Raw genomic sequence first — 21,315 nt, 5'->3', positions numbered from 1 at the left:
GCTATCACCCCTGCCCAGGCAGGTGGCCCCAGTCCTGTGTCCCTGTCTCTGCTGATCCCACAGAGAAATTTCCTGGGTGTGCGCTCTCTTACACAGAGCAAGGACCCTATCCATCAGCATTATGGATTATCTTTGTTATGCCTGCTTTTTAAAAAAAATGCCTACACTTGGCCCAGATGAGCAAAGTTGTGGCTTCTATTTTCTGTAATGAATCTAATAATTGTTGTCACAGTCTCCACCTGGTAGGGTAATGAGAGAAACATTCGGTAGGCTATTTAATTGACTTTAATTGGCTGGCTTGGGGTTTTGGGGGTAAATGCACAGAAGTTCAAAATTCAACTCTAATGAGCCACTTGGTAATGAGGACCAGGATTCTTGTACTGCTCAGGGTGCTAGTGGTGGTGGATCCCTGGCTGACCGACCCCCTCATGGCTCTCTGCTCTGGGTGACCGTCTGGACTGGTCCAGGAGCTGGCATGGCCAGTCTGTCCCTGCAGTCCCAGGGACATTTGCTGCTGGCATCCATGGCATGTGTGACCCTTGACCTGCTCTCTTGGCACAGACAACCCATTGGCTACCCTCACCTGGTTCCCAAAAGTTCTGCTGACCCTAGAAGCATGGTTGTAATTCCCAATCAGCCCAAGACCCTTGGGCAGCCCTGTGGCCCCAGACAGACTCACACGAGCTCTGGGGCAGCCAGCTGGGGCTCCCCGAGTCCCTTCTACATCACGCAGTACCCAGGGCTTTAGGAAGGTCAAACCGGGCACCTCTCACCCCCGGGTTGCCAGAGTCCCCAGCACAGGGCTTGATCTACCTCCCAAATCCTCCCACTACAGGAGTTCTAGATAAGGATCCAGGCCCAAAGACCCTCTGTTTTTGGCTTTCCCCTCAGTCTACTCAGCTTCCCTCCTCACTCTGGGACCTCCGTCTGGAGGAGGCAGAACAGCACATCCCCGACCTCGGTCCATCTTCCCACAATTCCCTGGGCCGGGAGGAGAGGGCTTTTCTTGCTTCACTTTTCACCTTGCTATCCCTCACATCCTTGCCGCCAGCGTGGTCCATGGACGAGCGGCATCGGTATCACCTGGGACCCTGGTGGAAATGAAGAGTCTCGGGCCCCATCCCTGACCTTCTGAACTGAGCCTGCATTTTAACAAGACCAGGTGATTCGTGACGTGACGGTTTGAGGAGAAGAACTGCTCCCATCACAGCCTGGGTGCTTTCTGTCCTGTCTGAAGTCAGATTCCGTCACCTGGCCCTCCTGGCCTGGTCCTTGATGACATTCATGGGAGTTCAGCAAGTTTGGGAAATCCTTACCCTTCTTGCCAAAACCCAACTTCTGGATGCTGCAGGCTCAAAAGTCTTGCCTTGGTGTCTTGGAAGTCACAAGCTGACCAGACAGTGTTTCTTTCTCTGGACAGTCTCACTGTTAGTCTTGATCCTCCCCAAGGCATGCTTCCTGAAAACAGGGGTGAGGAAAGAGGAGAGGCTGCCACCACGGGAGAGAAAAACACATTGTTTCAAAAAACTGCTCTCTCCCTTACCACAGCTTTTGACTCAAGCTAGGATGATGCCAGCATCCCACTGAGGGGGTGGAGGGTCCTCTTTTCACAAGAATGCAAAGGGGGGAGGCGCTCACCTTAGCACCCAGATGGTGCCACATTTCTTGAGCTAGCAGACTGCCTTCATTTTGTAGGCCGATGCTTTGGCTGCTAGGTGGTTCAGAGTCAACATTGTGTCTCAGCGATGATAAGCGTATAATTATGTACAATCCTCACATTGAACTCATTCTTTGCACCACTCTTCCTCCTTAATTTTAATGTATGCATTTTATTTTCTTATAAGCCACTTTAAAATCCTTCCTGAAGTCAGGAGGATAAATTCATGGGCAGGTACTGTTCTAGATCCCTGAATACAGTTTGTCCTATTTAATCTTTTTTCCAGATTAAGAAACAGAAGCTCAGAGAGATTAAACAAATAAGCCAAAGGCAGGGCCCTTGCTGAGTGTCTAAGTGAGGCTCTCAGCGTGCAGAGTGGGCCCCCAGTCGGAAGCACCTGGGGGCTTCCCCAACGGCTCAGCGAGTAAAGAACCTGTCTGTAATGCAGAAGACACAGGGTTCAATCCCTGGGTCAGGAAGATCCCCTGCAGGAGGGCGTGGCTACCCACTCCAGTATTCTTGCCTGGGGAATCCCGTGGACAGAGGAGCCTGGCGGGCTACAGTCCATAGTGTTGCAAAGAGTCAGACACGACTGAAGTGACTGAGCTTGCACGCACACACAGGAAGCACCTGGGCGTGGTTCTCTTGGCAGGTGGACCGACACCATGCTGAGAAGGAGCAGAGGGGAGATTTGCTCCAAGCCTTGGGACTCTCCATCAAGCATCATGGGGAAATTTGCCCAGCATGCTCCGGGGCCACGAGGCCTGCTTGAGAGGCTTCCTTATGTGAGGTCCACCATTTCCCCAATTAACTGACGGTAAAGGCTCTCAAGGGCCAAACTGGGGCCACCAATTCACCTGTGACTGGAACAGGTGAACTGCTTTGTGGGGGTATTTCAAAGGTGTGTGCCCGCCTCGCCCACAAGGCACTCCAGCAAAGCTGTTTTCCTCAAAGATAAGGCCATCTTCCTAGACATTTGAGATAAATGCAAAAGATGACACAAAGGAGCTATTTAGCAAAGAAGGAAGAGAATTTATATGCACTGAAAGGGAGGGATTATTGTTCATTGAAAAAAACAAAAGAGCAGTACATGTATTAGCTCCTTTATGCAAGTGTGTTGTAACTACACAGATACATATATGTAGACATACACACCGCAGATCAGGGCTCACACAGGAGGTTTAGAAGAAACACCTAACACCAAACTGTTTACAGCTGCTTCTGGGAAGACAGAAGGTGAGATCATGGATGAGGAAGCTTGGCTTTTTAATTTTTACTGTATGTATTTCCATATTGCTAGAATCTTTCTTTCTTTCTTTTTTACTGTTGAAGTCTCCACTTTAAAGAAACACAAGTTAACAGTATGCTTTCAAAAAATTTGTTGGAAACCAATGATATAATTAAACTAGGAACTACTCATATAATTAAGAACTGCTTATATGCTCCCAAAACTCTAAGTCTTAAATGCAGAGAAAATGCAGTTTATCAAAGAGCTGAAAAGAGAAATAACCAAAAAAAAAAACATTTTTAAAGGATTAGGATACCATGAAAGAACAAAGACCAAATTCACAATTTACAAAAAGAAATCTAAGTTAGATGAATTCCTCCACTAAAGCACAGACTTTTAAATGTAATTCCTCCAATAAAGGACAAAAACTTAAACTGAGTCAAGGGGAAAAAAAAACACCTAATATATGCTGTTTATAAGAGACTTATTTAAAGCAAGATTGCAATAAAATTTATAAGCAAATATAACAAAATTATTTTATGCCAGTGCAACTAACAGGAAACAATATTAAATCAGTTGCTGACAATATGTTGATTGGGGACAATATCAACATCAGACAAAGCTTATTTTTACACAAACAGAACCATTCTATTAACAAAGATATAATTCACAAAGTTGAAACTCCCATAAACCTTTAAGTGACAAATTACTACATTACAGTATTGAGGGGCTTCCCCGATGGCACCGTGCCTGCAATGCAGGAGACACCAGAGACTTGGGTTCCATCCCTGGGTCAGGAAGATCCCCTGAAGGAAGAAATGGCCACCCTCTCCAGTATTCTTGTCTGGAGAATCCCATGGACAGAGGAGACTAGCAGGCTACAGTCCACGGGGTCTCAAAGAGTCTCCAGAGGAAGTCAGGGCAGGTGATGAGGCGGGTTTGCTTCCTGGCTGGGGGGGCGGCAGGCAGGCAGGCAGTGATGGGCAGCCTGAGACCCTAGACTCCCAGTAGCTCCAGCGGAGCCCGGAGCCCTCGCCGTTGCCGTGGTGTCAGAGCCTTGGTCGAGTAAGCAAGGGTGCCCCTACCGGCCCCTCATAATATCGTGCTGAAGCCAGGACTGCAGACATGGGAGCTTCCCAGGCCACCGACCTCTGCCCTTCCAAGGTGGGGTGAGCCGAGGTTACGGGAAGGCGGGCCTTCACATGCCCATGGATTCCATCAGCTTTCATCACTCTCCTTGCTGTGCAATCTGTCCATCCACTACAGATCCCTATTTTCCCAGCCACCAAGTCCAGTGAATGATAATCCTTCCTGTTAGAATAAAGACGTTCTATTCTTTCCTTATCAGCTGCTTTGTACCATCTTTGGCTTTCATCCTCAGTTCATTCTGGGAGGACAGCCCCCCTGGTGTCTTTGAGGAAAATGGGCTTTATTTTGCAAGGAAGGTCAATTGGAAACAAGATATCTCCAAGGAGGACAGGCCTAAATAAGGTGGCCCTGAAGAAGATGCTGAGGAAAGAGGGGGGAGGCCTGGGGTCCTCCTGGGGTCACTTGAAAACCCCTTGTGGGTCCTCCCCACCCATCCCATCAGTAACCGGTCTTTCCCAGCCCACAGTTCTGGAAGGCCCCTGGGCCGGAACCATGCTGAATCTGGGTCCACCCTTCCTTAATCATTCAAATATCTTGAGTAAGGTTATGGATTATCACCCTTAACTCATCATTAGGGGAAACTAGATGGTTTGGGAGCAAAGCTAACCTCTTAAGGGGGCAAGCAGGGCTGTAGTCAAGAGAACCACTTTGGAGTTAAAAACATCATTTCAGAAACCAGCTGTGGTTCTTCCCAGCTGTGGTCTCTGCGCTTCAGTTCCCCCGTGTAACATGTGGCACTAATGATGTGAACTTCTCAGGGGGTGTTGCAAGGACTGAATGTAATAATGAGAACAAGGCATTTAACCAAGGCCCACATGTGATTTCTCAGTAACAATTGCATGGAGCCCGATGGAAAGGGTGTGCTGCTGGCATAACAGCTCCATGGCGCCAGCTTGTGGTAGGTGTCTCTCAGAGCAGGAGGTTGGTCTTCCTCAAAACCCGCGCCTCTTTTTCACACAACTAGAAGCAGGTTGTGCTTGGTGAAACTCATCATTGTTTAAACACTCAAAGTCTGTAATGGTAAGTACTGTGTTGATGTCATGCAAAGCACCTTAGAAAGATTTTAGAAAGTGATGCTGGAGAAGCATCATTTGGGAGGACTCTGCCCTCTCCGTTATCAAAAAAGAAAGTGACAAGTGTTAGTCACTCAGTCGCGTCTGACTCTTTGCCACCCCATGTCCCCAGGACAGGCTCCTCTGTCCATGGGATTCTCCAGGCAAGAATACTGGAGTGGGTTGCCATGCCCTCCTCTAGGGGATCTTCCCAACCCAGGGATCGAACCTGGGTCTCTCACATTGTGGGCAGATTCTTTACCGTCTGAGCCATCAGAGAATCCCCTACATGCTGGAGAAGCATCATTTGGGAGGACTCTTGCCCTCTCCACCACCAAAGAGATCCTTTTCTTAGATTACTATATTATCATTGCCCAAATACCCCAGATGTCCCCAGCTTTATGGGTGGAGATGCATAAACAAATAAAGACATCTCAGTTCCCAAGCCTCTGCCTGCTTTCAAGTCCTGCCTGATCTCATCTCCCAGACACGTTCAGCTTCCCCCTCCTCTACGGCATCTCTTCCCTGACCCCACGCCCCACTCAAACCTTTCTGATTTCCCCCTCCACCCCACTTGAACCCTAACTTCTGCAGTACTAATTACCACGTCTTCTGTGATTGCACCCCCATTTCCTCCACCCCTTTCCTGCTTCAATTCCTCTCCATAGCACTTAGCACTAACTCCCACATGTGTTTCTTGTCTGTTTCCTCTCTTGCCCCGTTTGAATGTCACCTCCCTGAGGCAAGGATTTCGGTCTTCCATGCTTCCCTGGTGGTTCAGAGGTTAAAGTGTCTGCCTGCAATGTGGGAGACCTGGGTTCGATCCCTGGGTCGGGAAGATCCCCTGGAGAAGGAAATGGCAACCCACTCCAGTATTCTTGCCTGGAGAATCCCGTGGACAGAGGAGCCTGGCGGGCTACAGCCCACGGGGTCGCAGAGTCGGACACGACTGAGCGGCTTCACTTCCCTTTCACGCGGGGCCGTCAGCGCCTTCGCAGTGCCTGGCGGTAGCAGGTGCTCAGTGACTCGCTGACCGACTGAAGGAAGGAATGAAAGCAGAGATGGACTCTAAGATGGGAGAAGCCAGAGACGCTCTCAGCGTGCCACAGGAGTAAAAATAGGAAAGAAAACTCCTAAGGTAGGAAAGGAGTTTCCTAAAGAAAGGGTGGGTTTCACGAGTATGGGGTCAGTGCAGTCACATAGGCTCCGAACTGTGCAAGGGCCTGGCATTTAGAAAGGGCTTCCCTGGTGGCTCAGAGGGAAAAGAATCTGCCTGCAATGTGGGAGACCCAGGTTTGATCCCAGGAAGAGGAAATGGCAACCCACTCCAGTATTCTTGCCTGGAGAATCCCCTGGACAGAGGAGCCTGGCGGGCTACAGTCCATGGGCTCGCAGATTCGAACACAACTGAGCGGGCTGCACTACGACTACTGCCTGGAGTCTAATGCTCTGTGTTTGTAATCTTGAAGGCCACATTGCCATTGAATTCGTGTTTCGTAAGTCAAGTCCAGGAGGACCCTGGTGCAGATATTGGCTTAGAGCCTCAGCTCAAGCATGGGTCTGCCACCAAGTCCCCCACCCCTGGTGCACCGGGCCCCACCCGGCCTCCCACTCTCTGCTCCCAGAGGGGTTCTGGGTACGGGCGGCGGAGGATGCCCAGAAGCCTCTCAGGACAGAGGATGGCAGCAGTGCCTCCCAATGCCTGCCCCCTCCTGGGCTGGCAGCCCCATCGCGTGGTGGGTGGGCAGCCAGCTAGACGCCTTCTCTTGGCAGGGGTGATCCAAACACCCCACTCGAGGTACACAGAAAGTCCTGACTTGGGGATGACCTACCTGCTGCAGCTGGGGCGGTGGGCACGACTCCTCCAACCTGAGAGCGTGTCGGGCTTGTTCAGAGTCACGGGCCCGAGAACGCCCGTCACACACATGTGTGTCTCTTCTGGCCAGCCTGAGGCACCCTCCCGGATGAGTCACCAAATGTGTTATATAATTTCAGTGATTCGCTGCTGCTGCTATCTGCACTTAAAACCGGCGTCACACAATATAAAAGATGAATAGAAACATTCACGCTAATAATTTAAAACTTCAATTTTTCTTAAGGACTTAAACAGCAAATACCACCACAATTTAAGCAGAGATTTTGAAAGAAAGGATGAGGCTTTCTATATACCTTTAATGGTACTTATTTCCTGCTTTTTGAATAAGAAGCCCCACATTTTTCTTTTGCTCTGAGCCCTGCAAATTATACTCAACACTGACATCAAAGTGGTCCTGTTAGGATTAATCTGTGGGTATACCATGAAGGCACTGTAATCATTGTATTGCAATAATATTATATCTTTGCTGGAACTACACTATCAACTGTGTAATAAACCTGTTAATAAAATAGCTAACAGCAAAGAGATCAAACCAGTCAATCCTAAAAGGAAAATAACCCTGAATATTCTTTGGAAGGACTGATGCTGATGCTGAAGCTCCAATACTTTGGCCACCTGATGTGAAGAGTCGACTTATTAGAAAAGACCCTGAGGCTGGGAAAGATCAAAGGCAGGAGAAGGGGATGACAGAGGATGAGATGGTTGGACGGCATCACCGACTCAATGGACACAAATTTGAGCAAACTCTGGAGACAGTGAAGCCTGGCATGCTGCAGTCCATGGGCTCGCAAAGAGCCGGACATGACTGAGCAACTGAACAACGAAAATAGCTAATGAAGGAGTTGTTTTTCCTATTTATTATAACTCTTCATAACTTGGTCTTAGTTCATTAAGCTAAAAGGATTAGCGTTGGCAGGAAAACATCACATGAAAAATGCAATGGGCACAGCAAGGACTGCTAATTCATATTACAAGTCAGAGTTTTAAAAAAAACAAAAAATCCTTAAGACCAAAATCAGTTTTGGTGGGGGATATTCCAACAAGTGTTCGCTGAGATCAGGTGTCTCAGGAGTGGCGCTCTGACATTCAGCTGTGGGGACCGTCTCGTGGGGACGCAGGGTGTTCAGCAACACCCTCCCTCCAACCATGACAACTGAAAACACCTCCAGGCCTCGCACTGCCCCCGGTGAGGACCACCCGTTTGCATGGACAATCAGGTAGTCAAGTGACCGCACAGCCCTTGGGACCATCACACTCTCTTTCCTTGCCTCCCATGCAAACTACTAACTACGATCAACCTATACAAGAGACGCTGGATATAGGAAAACTAAAGAATTCTTTTATTTAGTGAGAAAGAGGTGGACAAATGAAAGCTCACATACTGCTGAAAAGAATAAAAAGGAAAAAAAAAAAAAAACCACCACTGTACGGCTCTTGGGAACATCACATTCCCTATCCTCCCGCAGAGCAGTGGGTATTTATAAGCTAGATGTCAAGGTATTAGTGACCAATCTATATCCAGTTAGGGTTTCTCTAAGCTAAGAACATTTAAAACCTCTAGACACGACAGCTGTAAGCACACCATTCAGGCCCCTAAAATGTCTCAGTAAGCACTGCTCCTGAGTAATATCTTTTCCTAATATTATTCCCCATCACCCTACATTGATAACATTTCCAAAAATATATATATATATATAACATTTCATGTTCCAGTAGTAATCACACACAGGATTAAGAGCCCAACCGGCCAAGAAAGTGTTATTCTTTCTATGAAGTGTTCTTTACAAAAGGAAGAAAAATGAAAGGTGTGGACTTTGGTACAATTGGTGCTGGAGGATTGCAGGATTGATACCCAAATACCCTGCCGACTCTAGAAAAGGTGCGGCTCTCGGAACCACGGAAGCAGGTTACAGCAGTCCGTCTTTCATCTAGAAAGCGCCAGCGACGCGCAGTGCTCTGCGCAGTCCGCGGCTCTGGCCCGGCGGCGCATGCCCAGGGTCTGCCCGCCTTTCAGCTGGTAAGCGCTCTGCGCAGTCCGCGGCTCTGGCCAGGCTAGCGCATGCCCAGGATCTGCCTGCTTTTCAGCTGGTACGTCTTCTCAATGTCCGACAGGGCTTGAGCGCGAAGCTGAGCGGCGTGAAGCCTTTTTTTCAGGTCCTTGCACTTGGACTTGGAGGTGAGCTGACTCTCAGAATTCTCACCCCGCACGACGTTCTCTTTACTCTCCCCACTGAAGTGAACCTTCTTCTTCACGATCGACGATGGGAGATCAAACAGTTCTTCAGGAAGAAAAAAGAAAAAGGGGTTTGAGTTACGTGAACAGGCATTCGGCTCCTCCACGCTTAACCAAACTTATTGAACATATTGAATCTCTCAGTTCATGTGTGAAACCTAGGTACCTGCCATTCTCTCTGGGACAGGAATGCTAAACTGCGTGTTAAAGATCTTACTGGCTTTATTCAACGACTCATGACTGGGGACATCGCATCCAGCAGATAGAAAGGCGCTCCAAGCTGTACAAAATGAGAGCCTTTTAAGGGCAGGAGGGGGCGGGATGAGGAAGTGATGCCAGGGGGGAGGGGACGGCCTGGGGCAAGGTCACCTTCCTTTAGGGGACAGCAGGGATCTATTAGGCAGATGACCTCACTCGTGTGACCAGGTAATTCCAGATTGACTAGTTTAAGATTCCATTCCTGGGAGAGGCTGAAACTGTGATGAAATTAAGCATTAAGTCTTGATTTGATGATGGTTGGTGACAAGTGACTCCATTTTGGATGGGCTGCCTGCCGTGCAGGAGACACAGGAGATGTGGGTTTGATCCCTGGGTCAGAGGAGGAAACAGCAACTCACTCCAGTATTCTTGCCTAGAAAAGAAACTTCATGGACAGAGGAGCCTGGTGGGCTACAGGCCACGGGGTTGCAAAGAGTTGGACACGACTGAGCAGGCGACTGTTTTGGACCTGTTGTCTCTTTTTTAATAGGTCAGGGGCTGCAGCTGGCAGAAGTCAATCGGCCTGCTAATCTGTGGCCCAAAATCAAAGAACATGTGCTTCACTCTCTTATCAACTTTCCTCTTAAGGTTAAATGCACTGAAGATTATGGGCCACAATATAAAACTTATGGAAATCAATGTTGTTTATCCCTATTCTTGAAAACAAGTGCCATATTACTTCCAGGTAAGTATGGAACAGTTTTGGCTAAATACTTAAGAACATGTTTTAAAACTGCTTAACTCACCAGAAACTTGTTTCAAAAAGAACCTAAGAAAATTCAGCACAATAAAAGTAAATCAAATGAATAGAGAGTGAAAAATGTGAATTGTACTTTTAATGGGAAGAAAAATAATTTACTAAAAGTGGCTACACTATTAGGAACTAACAGGATTATTTGGGCGTTGGGGACTGGCAGGTTTGAATTCCAGAAACTTTTGTTTCTCCTTTGTGTTCATTTAAAGGAAATATGTTCAAATATTTACTGAGCTTACTGCATGGACCATTGTGGACCAAACAAAGGCCCTATTGTGGCAGGAGGAGACAGAGCATAAACAGATAAACAAGTCCATACAAGGAGTATTTGAGGGTGGTACATGCTGGGGGCGGGGGGGAAAGGGAGATAGAAGTTCTGGGGGTGTCTGCAGCGATGACTGCAATAAGGTGACTTCTGAGCAGAGACCTGAGGACAGAGAGGAGGGAAGAAGCCACGTGACTACCTGGAGAACATTCCAGACCAGAGATATGGAAAGGTCCCGAGAGGGGCAGGCTGCACAGAGAAACGCCGCGCTTTGACTTCCTATTTCACACACTCTTTCTCCACAAAGCATTTTAGGAGATTGCTTTTAGGCCTCAACTCCATGGTTTCAAATAGATCCACCTTTACTACCACAAACAGCTAGCCATTTGAAGAGCAACAGTAAATCCTACTAATGAACTTTGAAGAGCAACTGTAAATCCTACTAATGAAATAGTTTTAGAAGAAAGAAAAGTCTTTAGAAAATGAATTAGTATTTCATTAAATAGAAAGAGAATTAGCATTCATTAAATAGACTAAGGAGTGCTTTCAAAAGATGCTGTTGCTGTGATGATCTCAACTTATTTTTCTCACGGCTGAATTCTAGCGCCTAAGGATGAGGAGGGGGCACTGCCAACCGTCCTGGGCTCACCAGGGCACCCCCCCACCCCCCCCCACCCACCCGCTCTGCTGCTCTTCTGGTTGGTGTTCAGTCGCTGCTCAGTCAGGTCTGCCTCTTGGTGACCCCAAGGACTGCAGCCCTCCACGACTCCCTGTCCTTCACCATCTCCTGGAGCTTGCTCAAACTCATGTCCACTGAGTCAGTGCTTTTCTTAGGTTCTGACAAGTTCGGTTCTTCAAAGTATCTCCAACCCACACTGGAAACTGCATCCTCACAGCTCATTTTAAGTCTTTGCCATGATTTGCGCACAGGTGAATTCTTCTACCTACATATCCTACAAAGTGAAATACAGCATTCCTCTCTGGGACTTCTCACCCTCTGCTCAAAGACTCTCTGGGAAAGACAGAAATAAACTCTTAACTGGAAGAGCCGTCCCCAACAGCGTCTTCAAGAATTCTCAGCAATGGGCCGGATGCATGAAACTCACCCAGGTAAAAATTATTCCTCATTCTATCATGATTTATGTCTAGTTTGTCTTTATGGATGGCAGCATAGAATCTAAGAAAAGTTGAAATAAATATTATATAAATACTGAAATGGTAGATAGTCATATTGAGAAAAAAGATACTTACCTTCCATCACTAGTTTCATTTATTTCCCTTGCTTATTACAGAGCATATGTAGATATTAAACAATCACATTTTGACATATACGCGCAACTGGAACGGGTCTTAGCAAAGACCTAAAAGTGATGGCCTGTTCTACAGTTGGGTCTGCCACCCTTTTAAGCCACAGTTTCTGTGAAGGATGTGGCAAGTGTTAGTTGGTCATGCGGCAATAGTAAAATGCTGGGATTTTCACTTGGAAAGGGAGAGAAATGTAGAATTCTGAAAATATACCCGGAGAAAAATCAGAAAGACACAGCAATTTTTATGACCTAATTTTTAAAAATAAATATCAAATACTGCATGTGTAGTTTGACAAAGTGAACAAAACTGAAGATGACCTCATCCCTACGCACAGGCTCACGTCTCTGATCCCAGAGAGTCAGCCACGGCAAGAGCAGAGTTCTTGCCCCGGCTGAAGCACATCCACTCGACCGAGTGCCTCTCACAGCTCAGGACCCTGGAAAGCTAAAGCGGGCAGCAGCTCCTGCTCAGAGCTGCCTCTCATACCTGGGCCGCCCGCCAGAGACAGGAGCCTCTGCTCCTTCAGCAGGCTGTAGTTCTTCAGCAGACCTTCTGCTCTGGCCAGCTTGTTCTCTGCCAGCCTCTCACGGACACAAAGCTCGCGTTCTTTCTCTTTAAAAAGGGAACGGAACAAAACAGACAGAAATGAAGAACTGGCTCTGGATGTAAACAATTCACGTTTGGTTATCTTACTGCTTTTCCTTATCGTGAGGCTGGCAGCCTGACCGCCGATGAGTCATGCTTAGTGAAGGGTTTCTCACCGTACACTCGTCAACCGGACGGTCCCCGTGTCATAACCCAGTGTGTTCGTATATTGTGTGTTGTCTTAGGTTTCCCCTAAGGACCAGCTTAAACACAAGGACAGTCAGCTTCAACTTCGGTCGTGATGTGTGGGAATAACTCACGGGGGGCGCACCAAGAGCTCGTGCCATCCTGCTCGCCCCTGGGAAGGGCCGACAGTTCATTCTCCGGGCGCTACTCGGCCCAAACCCCCTCCCTCCGAGTGAACAACAGCACCCAAAGGGAAGGGAAAAAACCCAGTGCAGTGAGGTGTTACTTCTTTAGATCAGTAAATAAAGGCTATTATTTTTTCATGGCCCAGCATTTAGAGAGTTCAGATTTCAGCTGCTACATGAAATTACAGAACACTGAGGAAAGTTTAAAAAAAGTTTTTGCTTGTCTTTTGTGGGTTCTTTTTTTTAAAGAATGCCTTTAACAGAAGAGACTTAGAGTTTCAGGCACGCACAAGCCGTCCCTCCTGCAGAGAGTGTATCTCACAGTCCTCGATGATTATGAGGAAGTAAAACATTAACTGATGCATTTGGATGCTTTATAAGCACATTTAAATAGAGTGCTTTATAAGTACATTTAAAATTAAATAGAAGACGTTCACAAGTGAATGTGCATTGCTGCAGAAGAGACGGTCACGGTCTCCCTCCCCTCCCCTCCGTGTCAAAGGCAGAGCCCTGCCCTTGCGGCCGCCCTGTGGAACCCACGCCTGGCTAGCAGCTCTCACTTCAGAGGCGTCAACAGACTTTCGACATCAAAAACTCCTGCATCCGTCAGTACCCATCAGAGTATTTAAACATCTTGTATCTACAGCCTCTAAGGAATGACCCGAACACGTATTGTCTTACACACTGAGCGATTTTAGAGCTGGGCCGCGCTGCAGGGGCGTGTCAGAAGGGAGAGACGACAGCTTTGATTCTGGAAGGTGGCGAATTCTAAGAGATTCTTTACGGTGGGAAACCTTAGGGCCCGTATGTTAAGGAAGAAAAGAAACCAGTGGCCCTAGAGGGCGGGGTGACGACCTCTGTGCCGGCCGTCACAGTTAGGGCCTGGCGGCATGACGACAGCGGCTGATCTCGGAGAAAGAGGCTCGGCACGGAGGCGCGGCAAGCCTGAGGTAGGGATTCCGGCTGTGCAAGTGTTTATAACAATGCCCTACGAGACACAGACACGAGACCCTGTGTGAACACGTAGCTGTTCACACACTAGGATCAGCCTCTGGGAGCGCTGGGCTTCGTCCCCCCAGACTTACGCTCCAAGCTTTCTTCCCTGGCCTTGAGGGCTGCCTCCCGCTCCTGTAGCTGCATTTCCTTCAGTCTCAGCTCACTCAACACAGGGCTGGAGTCCTGCAGCTTCTCTGGTTCTCCTGATCGCCGCCCTCTTCTCTCAGGATTTCTCCTTTGCTCTTCGGCAACCAAGTCTGCTATCAAAGGATTCTCAAGAATTTCTTCAACAGAAGGTCGATGGTAATCCTGGGGGAGAAAAGACTCGGTGTTACGGGCAGACTTCATAATGGACGGACTACTTATCCTGAAAGAGCAGTGACATTTAAAACAGCATATATTCCAAAGCAAAAGAAAAGGCTCCTTTACAGGTGGCTCTTTTTTTTTTTTTTTAAATCAGGTGTGCAATGTTACAGTTCAACATCTGTGTACACTACAGAGAGATCCCTGACACGATTCCAGCTACCATCCATCACCATGCAACTGGCCCCCTTCACCCATTTTGCCCACTGCCCCCTCCCCACATAGATGGGCCTTAAACACGGAAAAGTACATTCACTGGTGGCTTTAACTCAGGAGGCTCTGTGTCCACAAAGCAAAGCAGATTTTTATTACCTTTGCTCCCCTTTTAACCTAAGAAGGCTCGGCCCCTGTGCTGGGCTGGGTAGCACTGCCAGGGTCCGTTTGAGGGCACCCACTGTCCTTGTGTCTCTAAACCCTATTAAGCAGGATACGCTCTCTCTGACCTCCAGTCCTGTGACTTCACTTGTATCCTTCTCTTTGAACTCCCACAGCACGGACCTCAATTCTTACACCAGCCCGATCTCTCCCCCTCCCACCGCCAGGTTTGTTCTACAGTCTGAGTTATTTCCCCTCTGCTCTTTCAGCCCTCCCCGCCCACCATTCCCATCTCTCATGGTCTCTAATCTCTCCCAGTTAGAGCAGAGTAATAAGATCTTATTACTTCTGGCCCCTTCCGGCACCATCTGCTGCGCTGAGGTAGGCAAGGACAAGGGGACTGAGGCTCTGAATCCTTACTGCTACCAGCCACCCGTGAGCGGGGCGGAGCGTGGGAGGAGACAGAGAGAGAGCGGAGATGGGCAGCCAGCAATGCGCCTAGGATGCATGTTCTCACTTGTGTTAACAGAGCAGATTTATCAGCTAAGGAAATCTATTTAATGTTTCCTCAGTCTCCTTGCTCCACGACAGCACACACTGCAAAACTTAACTGAGGCATGAAAACGTATGTCATCTTATAAACTTTACCTTTAAATTTAACATCCTCGTAATAATGTCATTTAATTCATCAGAGTAACGATATGGAATTCGCCTGAATTTGCCCTCTCTGATCTTCCCAGCTAGTTCTTTCTGGTTGAAAGCTGTAAATGGGGGCCTGAAGAGAAAAAAAAAATTTTTTTAATGTAAAAATGAAAATATATAACATGAAGCAAATCAAAAGCAGAGTTTAAGGTCCAGTGTGTGTTTATGTTTCTACCTCTGGGACCCTCTTCTGTAGCTGAGTTTCCCATCCTTGGCTCTACTGGCATTTGGAGCCCACAGCTCTGTTACGGGCGCGGTCCTGTCCATCCTTACCACAGATTGCGGCAGTGCTGACCCCTGTCCCTTAGGTGTCAGTAGCTGTCCCTAGCTGTGACGACTACGATGTCTCCAGACATTGTCAAGTATCCCACGGGAAGCAAAACTGAGGGGGTGAAATTCCCCTTCCCTGCTTGAGAACGCTTGCTCTACAGAAGAGTTTAGAATGGAAGAAAATGAAAAGAACAAAGAGAAAGAAGCAGGGTTCTGTCCGGTCCAAACCCCAGACCGCTTGACCAGATCTTCATTTCCTTTCTTCCACAGGCCTGACCTGTGTGCTCGCCCTGTGAGCTAAACTCAGCCTGACAGGGAGGCACCTAACCCGGCTACAAGCTTGAGAAGTCTAGATTCAGCCTCAGGGGTTATGTTATTAATTTGTAACTCGTTTTTTAACCTGCCCATCTACCTTAATTTGAATCCAAGGTGTGACTCTTTCAGACTTGAATGTGCATGGATGCTCAAAAAGCTGAACCCAGTCAAAGGTGACAGACCTAAGCATAGACCTCAGACTAGAAACCTGTCTTCACCATACTTACATTAACGCACATAATTCATACAGCAAACAACCCAGTGACCAGATATCCGATTTCTCGTTGTAGGACATGCGATTCATTTGTTCCTTTCGTGGGGAAAGAAAGGAGGAGTTTAAAGTTTACTTTGCTTTAAAACAGACTCACAGACACAGAGAACATACTTGTAACTGCCAGAAGGGAAGCTGGGGAAGGGAAGGACTGGGAGTTTGGGATTAGCAGATGCAAACTATTCCACTGAGGATGGATAAAAAAACAAGGTCCTACTCCATAGCACGGGGATCTATAGTCAAGAACCTGTAACAAACCATAATGGAAAAGAATATAAAAAAGAATGTGTGTGTGTGTATATAAAAAATGTAATCACCTTGTTGCACAGCAGAAATTAACACATTATAAATCAACTATACTTCAATAAAATAATGTTTTAAAAAGGTTTGTTTTAAAAGATAAAAAAAAAAAAAAAAACATAAAATTACTCCTGGGACAAAAATGAAAACTTAAAGTTTGATAATAGTCACTCAAAAAAAAGGAAATTTTTTACATTATAAATATATCACATCTATAACAAAAGTTTCAAATACAAAAGGTTGATTTCTCTTACATTAGGTCTTACATCATAAGATGGTACTTTAAATTGATAATGGAAAAAAGGCAATGATCTTATCCTAATACACTCTGTCATATATGATTCATTCATCTATTTTTCATTCACAAATATTTATTGTGTTACTACAGGCAAGGCACTGGCAAATCAAAGGTGAACATGAGACATCTCTACCTCAAGGAATTCATAATCTAGAAACTCTATTTTTTTTTTTAAACAGAGTAAATTATTTTATTTTTTTTCTTTCTTTAAAAAAATTTTTTTTCATTTATTTATATTAGTTGGAGGCTAATTACTTTACAATATTGTAGTGGTTTTTGCCATACATTGATAGGAATCAGCCATGGATCTACACGTGTTCCCCATCCTGAACCCCCGAACCAGAGGAAAGTCTAGGATAACATCTATCTCACATTTAAATGGATATAGGCATTAATGGTTAATTGAATCACCCATTTATGTATTTTTCCCTTAGTCCACTGTATATACCACAGTACTAACTAATAATCTCATTGCCTATTTTAACTATCTGCCTTTCTTAACAACAGTCCACCATGGCTCTTATTTTCAACAGAGGACAAGGAGGCCAGCACTGTACTGAAACCTTCAGGAGGCTTCTGAGTATCCTAAAGCCCAACAGGTGAGTCTGGCACGACTTCCTGACAATCAATCCCATAGGGAAGGCTCAGCTGATCTAATTACAGGGACAGGAGGGAACAGGAACAAAAGAACTGCACAGGTTTCAAATTTTCCAACCACCACCCCTGGATAATTTTCCTTGGCTTCTATTTGGAATCTGATCCAGTGAGAAAATGACACTGTTCTGGCCATATCTGATCTTAGTCAAAAACAAAATCATTAATTTATAAAATTGTATACTGTAGTCAGATTGGTTAACAAAAAGATTTAGAAAATCTGGAAGAGTTTGTGAACTGCTAAGAAAATAAATCTCTCTCCATCTTTATTCTGCTCATCTTTTGTATTCAACACATTGATTGGTACTACCACTCACTTATTGTTTCAAGCTTTTCAAAAGCCACCGTGCTATGCTTAGTCACGTAGTTGTGCCCAGCTCTTTGTGACCCCATGGACTGTAGCCCTCCAGGCTCCTCTGTCCATGGAGATTCTCCAGGCAAGAATACTGGAGTGGGTTGCCATGCTGTCCTCCAGGGGGATCTTCCCAACCCAGGGATCAAACCCATGTCTCCTGCATTGCAGGCAGATTCTTTATCATCTGAGTCACCAGGGAAGCCCAGGAATACTGGAGTGGGTAGCCTATCCATTCTCCATGGGAACTTCCCAACCCAGGAATCCAACCAGGGTCTCCTGCATTGCAGGTGGATTCTTTACCAACTGAGCTACCAGGGAAGTCCCAAAAGTCACTAGAGAGCCATAAATAGTTCATGTCCTTTGACACAGCAATTTCATTTTGAGAGCTATACACCAAGGAAATAACCAAAGCAGAAGAAAGAATAATTCCTACAAAGATATACATAGCAGTCCTCCTTAGAATAGTGAGACATTTTGGAAACAAAATATCCAGCAATTGAGGAAACCAGTAAGTGGGTGGAAACAGTACCTCCACAGTAAGAAAAGGCAACAACAACAAAAAAGAACAAATACTAAAGGTTAACACTGCAAAAATATGCTGTGAGAAGTGAGTGAGTCTCCTGGGTCCTGAATCTCCACATACAAGAATCATCTAGGGTGTCTTAAAATACAGAGTCCAAAATAAAAAGGTGGGGGACAAAAAGACAAAAAGTTGAGTGCAAAGACCTGTCCAGAGGGCCTAAGTCCCTGGGATTGGAGCCCAGGACTCTAAATTTAAACTATCACTCCAGCTGAGAACAAGCTGGTGTCCAGACCTATGGCACTTTGGGAAGTACTGTACATAAGGGCAGAGACAAAACCTATTTCATCTCTATGATCCCAGAGCCTAGCACATGGCAGCACATTCAGTGAAAGTCTGACTTGCATTGCTGATATAGGAGTTTAGTGGTCTGGTAGTGGGACTTCCCTGGGGGTCCAATGATTAAGACTTCTCCTTCCAATGCAGGGAGTGCAGGTTTGCTCCCTGATTTGGGAGCGAAGATCCCACATGCCTTGTGGCCAAAAAAACAAAACAAACAACAGAAGCAATATTGTGACACACTCAATAAAGACTTTAAAAATGGTCCACATCAAAAAAAAAAAAATCTTTTAATGGTCTGGTGGTCCATTTGAAAAATATCAATTTAAAATAAAACAGTATTATTAATTCTTGGCTATTAGATATTACTAAACAAAGAAATAAACAAAAAGCTCAATATCCTTGCTTCAATGCTTAGCATTAAGATGTTTTAAAAGTATATAAATTTTGAAATACTTACAGGAGACATGTAATAAGGTGTGCCAACAAATGTTTTTGCAAAACTCGTATCGTGGTTTAATATTCTAGCTAGTCCAAAGTCTCCAAGCTTAACGTTCTGCTTGCCATCCAGAAAGACATTGGCTGGTTTCAGATCCCGATGCAGCACAGTGTGGCCGCCATCACTTCGTCTGTGACATTCCTTTAGAGCCAGAGTCAACTGAGCCATCACACGAAGAACAAACTCTTCATCCAAGTATTGTCTGAAATCAAAGCAGTTATGTAGCATGTATCTGCTGAATAAAACCATTGCAAAGATGAAAGGATGTGAATTATCTAGTTTTCTAAGTATACACATAGGGAAATAAATTATTTGGATATGAAATTCAAGCGTTGACTTACCAGGGATTTTCTAAAGTACTGTGGACCCATTGAACAAACACAAGAAGACTCTTCCCCATTACTAAGTACTTTGTCCCTGATCCTAATATAGGATGCTTACAGAAACAAAACTAGGCCCATTTAAGACATGAATTTATCTTACCTTTCCTTGGTTCCCTTTGAAATTACACTAGCTAGGTCTCCTCCTTCACAACATTCCATTACAATGTACAGTGTCGTGTTGGTCCGGTCAATAATTCTATCATAGTAGCGGACAATGTTTGGATGTTTCAGCTCACGAAGCAAATTCACTTCAGAAACAAGCATTTGTTTCTCAGTTTCTGTCATGGAGCCATAGTCAAGTTCTTTCCAAACTAATATCTGAAATAAAAATTTCCAAGGTATAAATGAATTCATTATAACTCCAATTTTTTAAAATTAAAAAAGTTACTTCTCTAGTAAATAGATCATACAGTCACTATTATCTAATTTAGTTTAATGAACTGAGGACCCCTGAGTTTATTTCCATCACCTTCCCCTAATTTTTAAGCAGTAAATGATGCAACAGAGGGTGATGAGGTAGGTTGGACCGCCCCCAACCCCCTACCCTCAATGCCTAGTCGGAGGTTGGCAGAAGGTACTCTAGTCAAAGCTGGAGCAGAGGTGGTTCAAGTCCCTGACCGTTCCAACTAGTCAAGATTTCCAGGGTAAGAAAACTTAGTAAAGACCCCTCCATCCGAGCTAACTTCCTTTCCATTATTTTTTTTTCTGTGTAGGTCTACCCACACACCTTGGGAGATATGAATCTAACAATCGGGATAATGGGTAACTTAAATATTAATTCTGACTACAAAAGTTCTAGGTTCTGATGGTTATGATAGAGAGAATTACACTTCTCTAAAAACAGCTCAGGAGTCAGCTACCGGTCACCAACAGAAGGCCCATGGCAGGTCAAAGCAGGAAACAGGAAGAAAATGGAAAAGAACGGAAAAAAGACAGGTGAAGAAAAAATATACATACATATATACATTCTACTTGGCACATTTTATTAGTTTTACTTTGGCCACCTGATGAGAAAAGCTGACTCACTGGAAAAGACTCTGATGCTGGGAAAGACTGAGGGCAGGAGAAGGGGACGACAGAGGACGAGATGGTTGGATGGCATCACCGACTCAATGGACATGAACTTGGGCAAACTCCGGGAGCTGGTGAAAGACAGGGAAGCCTGGCGTGCTGCAGTCCATAAGGTTGTAAAGAGTCGGACACGACTGAGCGACTGAACAACAACAAAGAATTAAGGGGCAGATTCACAAATTAAAAAAGAAAAAAAAGATGCGGCTTCCCATCCCTTGAGAGACCCGGGTCAGACACAGATCTAGGGGAAAGAGCTGCCTCTTCTGAGCACTCTTGCGTTTCAGAAGCACACCGCCAGGCTCCCCGCTTCCTCTGGGCGGCCGGGGCGCAGGCAGGGACCAGGCCCGCGCTCACCTTGCCGTCGCTCTTCCTGCGGATCTTCTGGCAGCGGCCGTAGGAGCCCGTGCCAATGGTGTACAACACCTCGTAGTCCTCCACCCGAGTCGGCATGGCGGGGCCCGCGCAGGACGCCTGCAGGCCGTACCGTCTCCTCGGAGGTGCAGCCGCCGACCCACAGACCTCCAGCCCCGGCGCCCGGCCGCCCTGACCTGCGGCTCCGGTTTAACCGTCGCGGGCCCCGGCCTCGCAGCCTATTGGCCCGCGGGAAGGCCGCTTCGCCTCTCTAATTGGTTAAGAAGAACACAACACGCTGGGCATCTTGGGAAAAAGGTATCGCTAGGCAACCGCGTCGGCGTCGGGGTCGACTTCCGCTCCCAACCTCCCGGGAGAAAGGGGCGGAGCTAAGGCCTAAGGTGGGGCTGGGGACTGAAAGCTGCAGCGGGGGCGAGTGGGGGGGCGAGTGGGGGGGCGGTCCCCGCCACCTTGTGCCTCCTCCGGCTGAGGTTGCCGAGGCAACCGAAGTCCAGAGATCTTCACTTTTAGGCGCACAGCCTCAACCTTCTGACCTTTGCACTCTGACCTCTCACAC

The 21,315-nt window shown here is 46.4% G+C and overlaps 1 protein-coding gene across 2 annotated transcripts; it reads right to left on the bottom strand.

Moving 5' to 3' along the window:
• Positions 1-8,285: 8,285 nt before the first annotated feature.
• On the bottom strand, positions 8,286-20,932 carry NEK2 (NIMA related kinase 2). Of its 2 annotated transcripts, XM_065936257.1 has the most exons (9): positions 20,742-20,932; positions 19,417-19,634; positions 18,895-19,135; positions 15,925-16,007; positions 15,059-15,185; positions 13,822-14,041; positions 12,267-12,392; positions 11,579-11,649; positions 9,115-9,241 (listed from the first exon to the last, which is right to left on the bottom strand). In XM_065936257.1, exons 1-8 carry the CDS (start codon positions 20,835-20,837, stop codon positions 11,618-11,620), a joined length of 1,143 nt encoding a protein of 380 aa, XP_065792329.1. In that variant the 5' UTR covers positions 20,838-20,932; the 3' UTR covers positions 9,115-9,241; positions 11,579-11,617. The 2 variants fall into 2 exon arrangements, with proteins under 2 accessions (XP_065792328.1, XP_065792329.1); XM_065936256.1 differs by lacking the exon at positions 11,579-11,649 and having other exon boundaries at positions 8,286-9,241.
• Between the last annotated feature and the right edge of the window lie 383 nt (positions 20,933-21,315).

This window comes from Muntiacus reevesi, chromosome 5 (assembly GCF_963930625.1).
Source record: "Muntiacus reevesi chromosome 5, mMunRee1.1, whole genome shotgun sequence".
Classification (NCBI taxonomy): domain Eukaryota; kingdom Metazoa; phylum Chordata; class Mammalia; order Artiodactyla; family Cervidae; genus Muntiacus; species Muntiacus reevesi.
The sequence above is the reverse complement of the archived record's forward strand: the minus strand, read 5'-3'. Positions and strand labels throughout refer to the sequence as shown.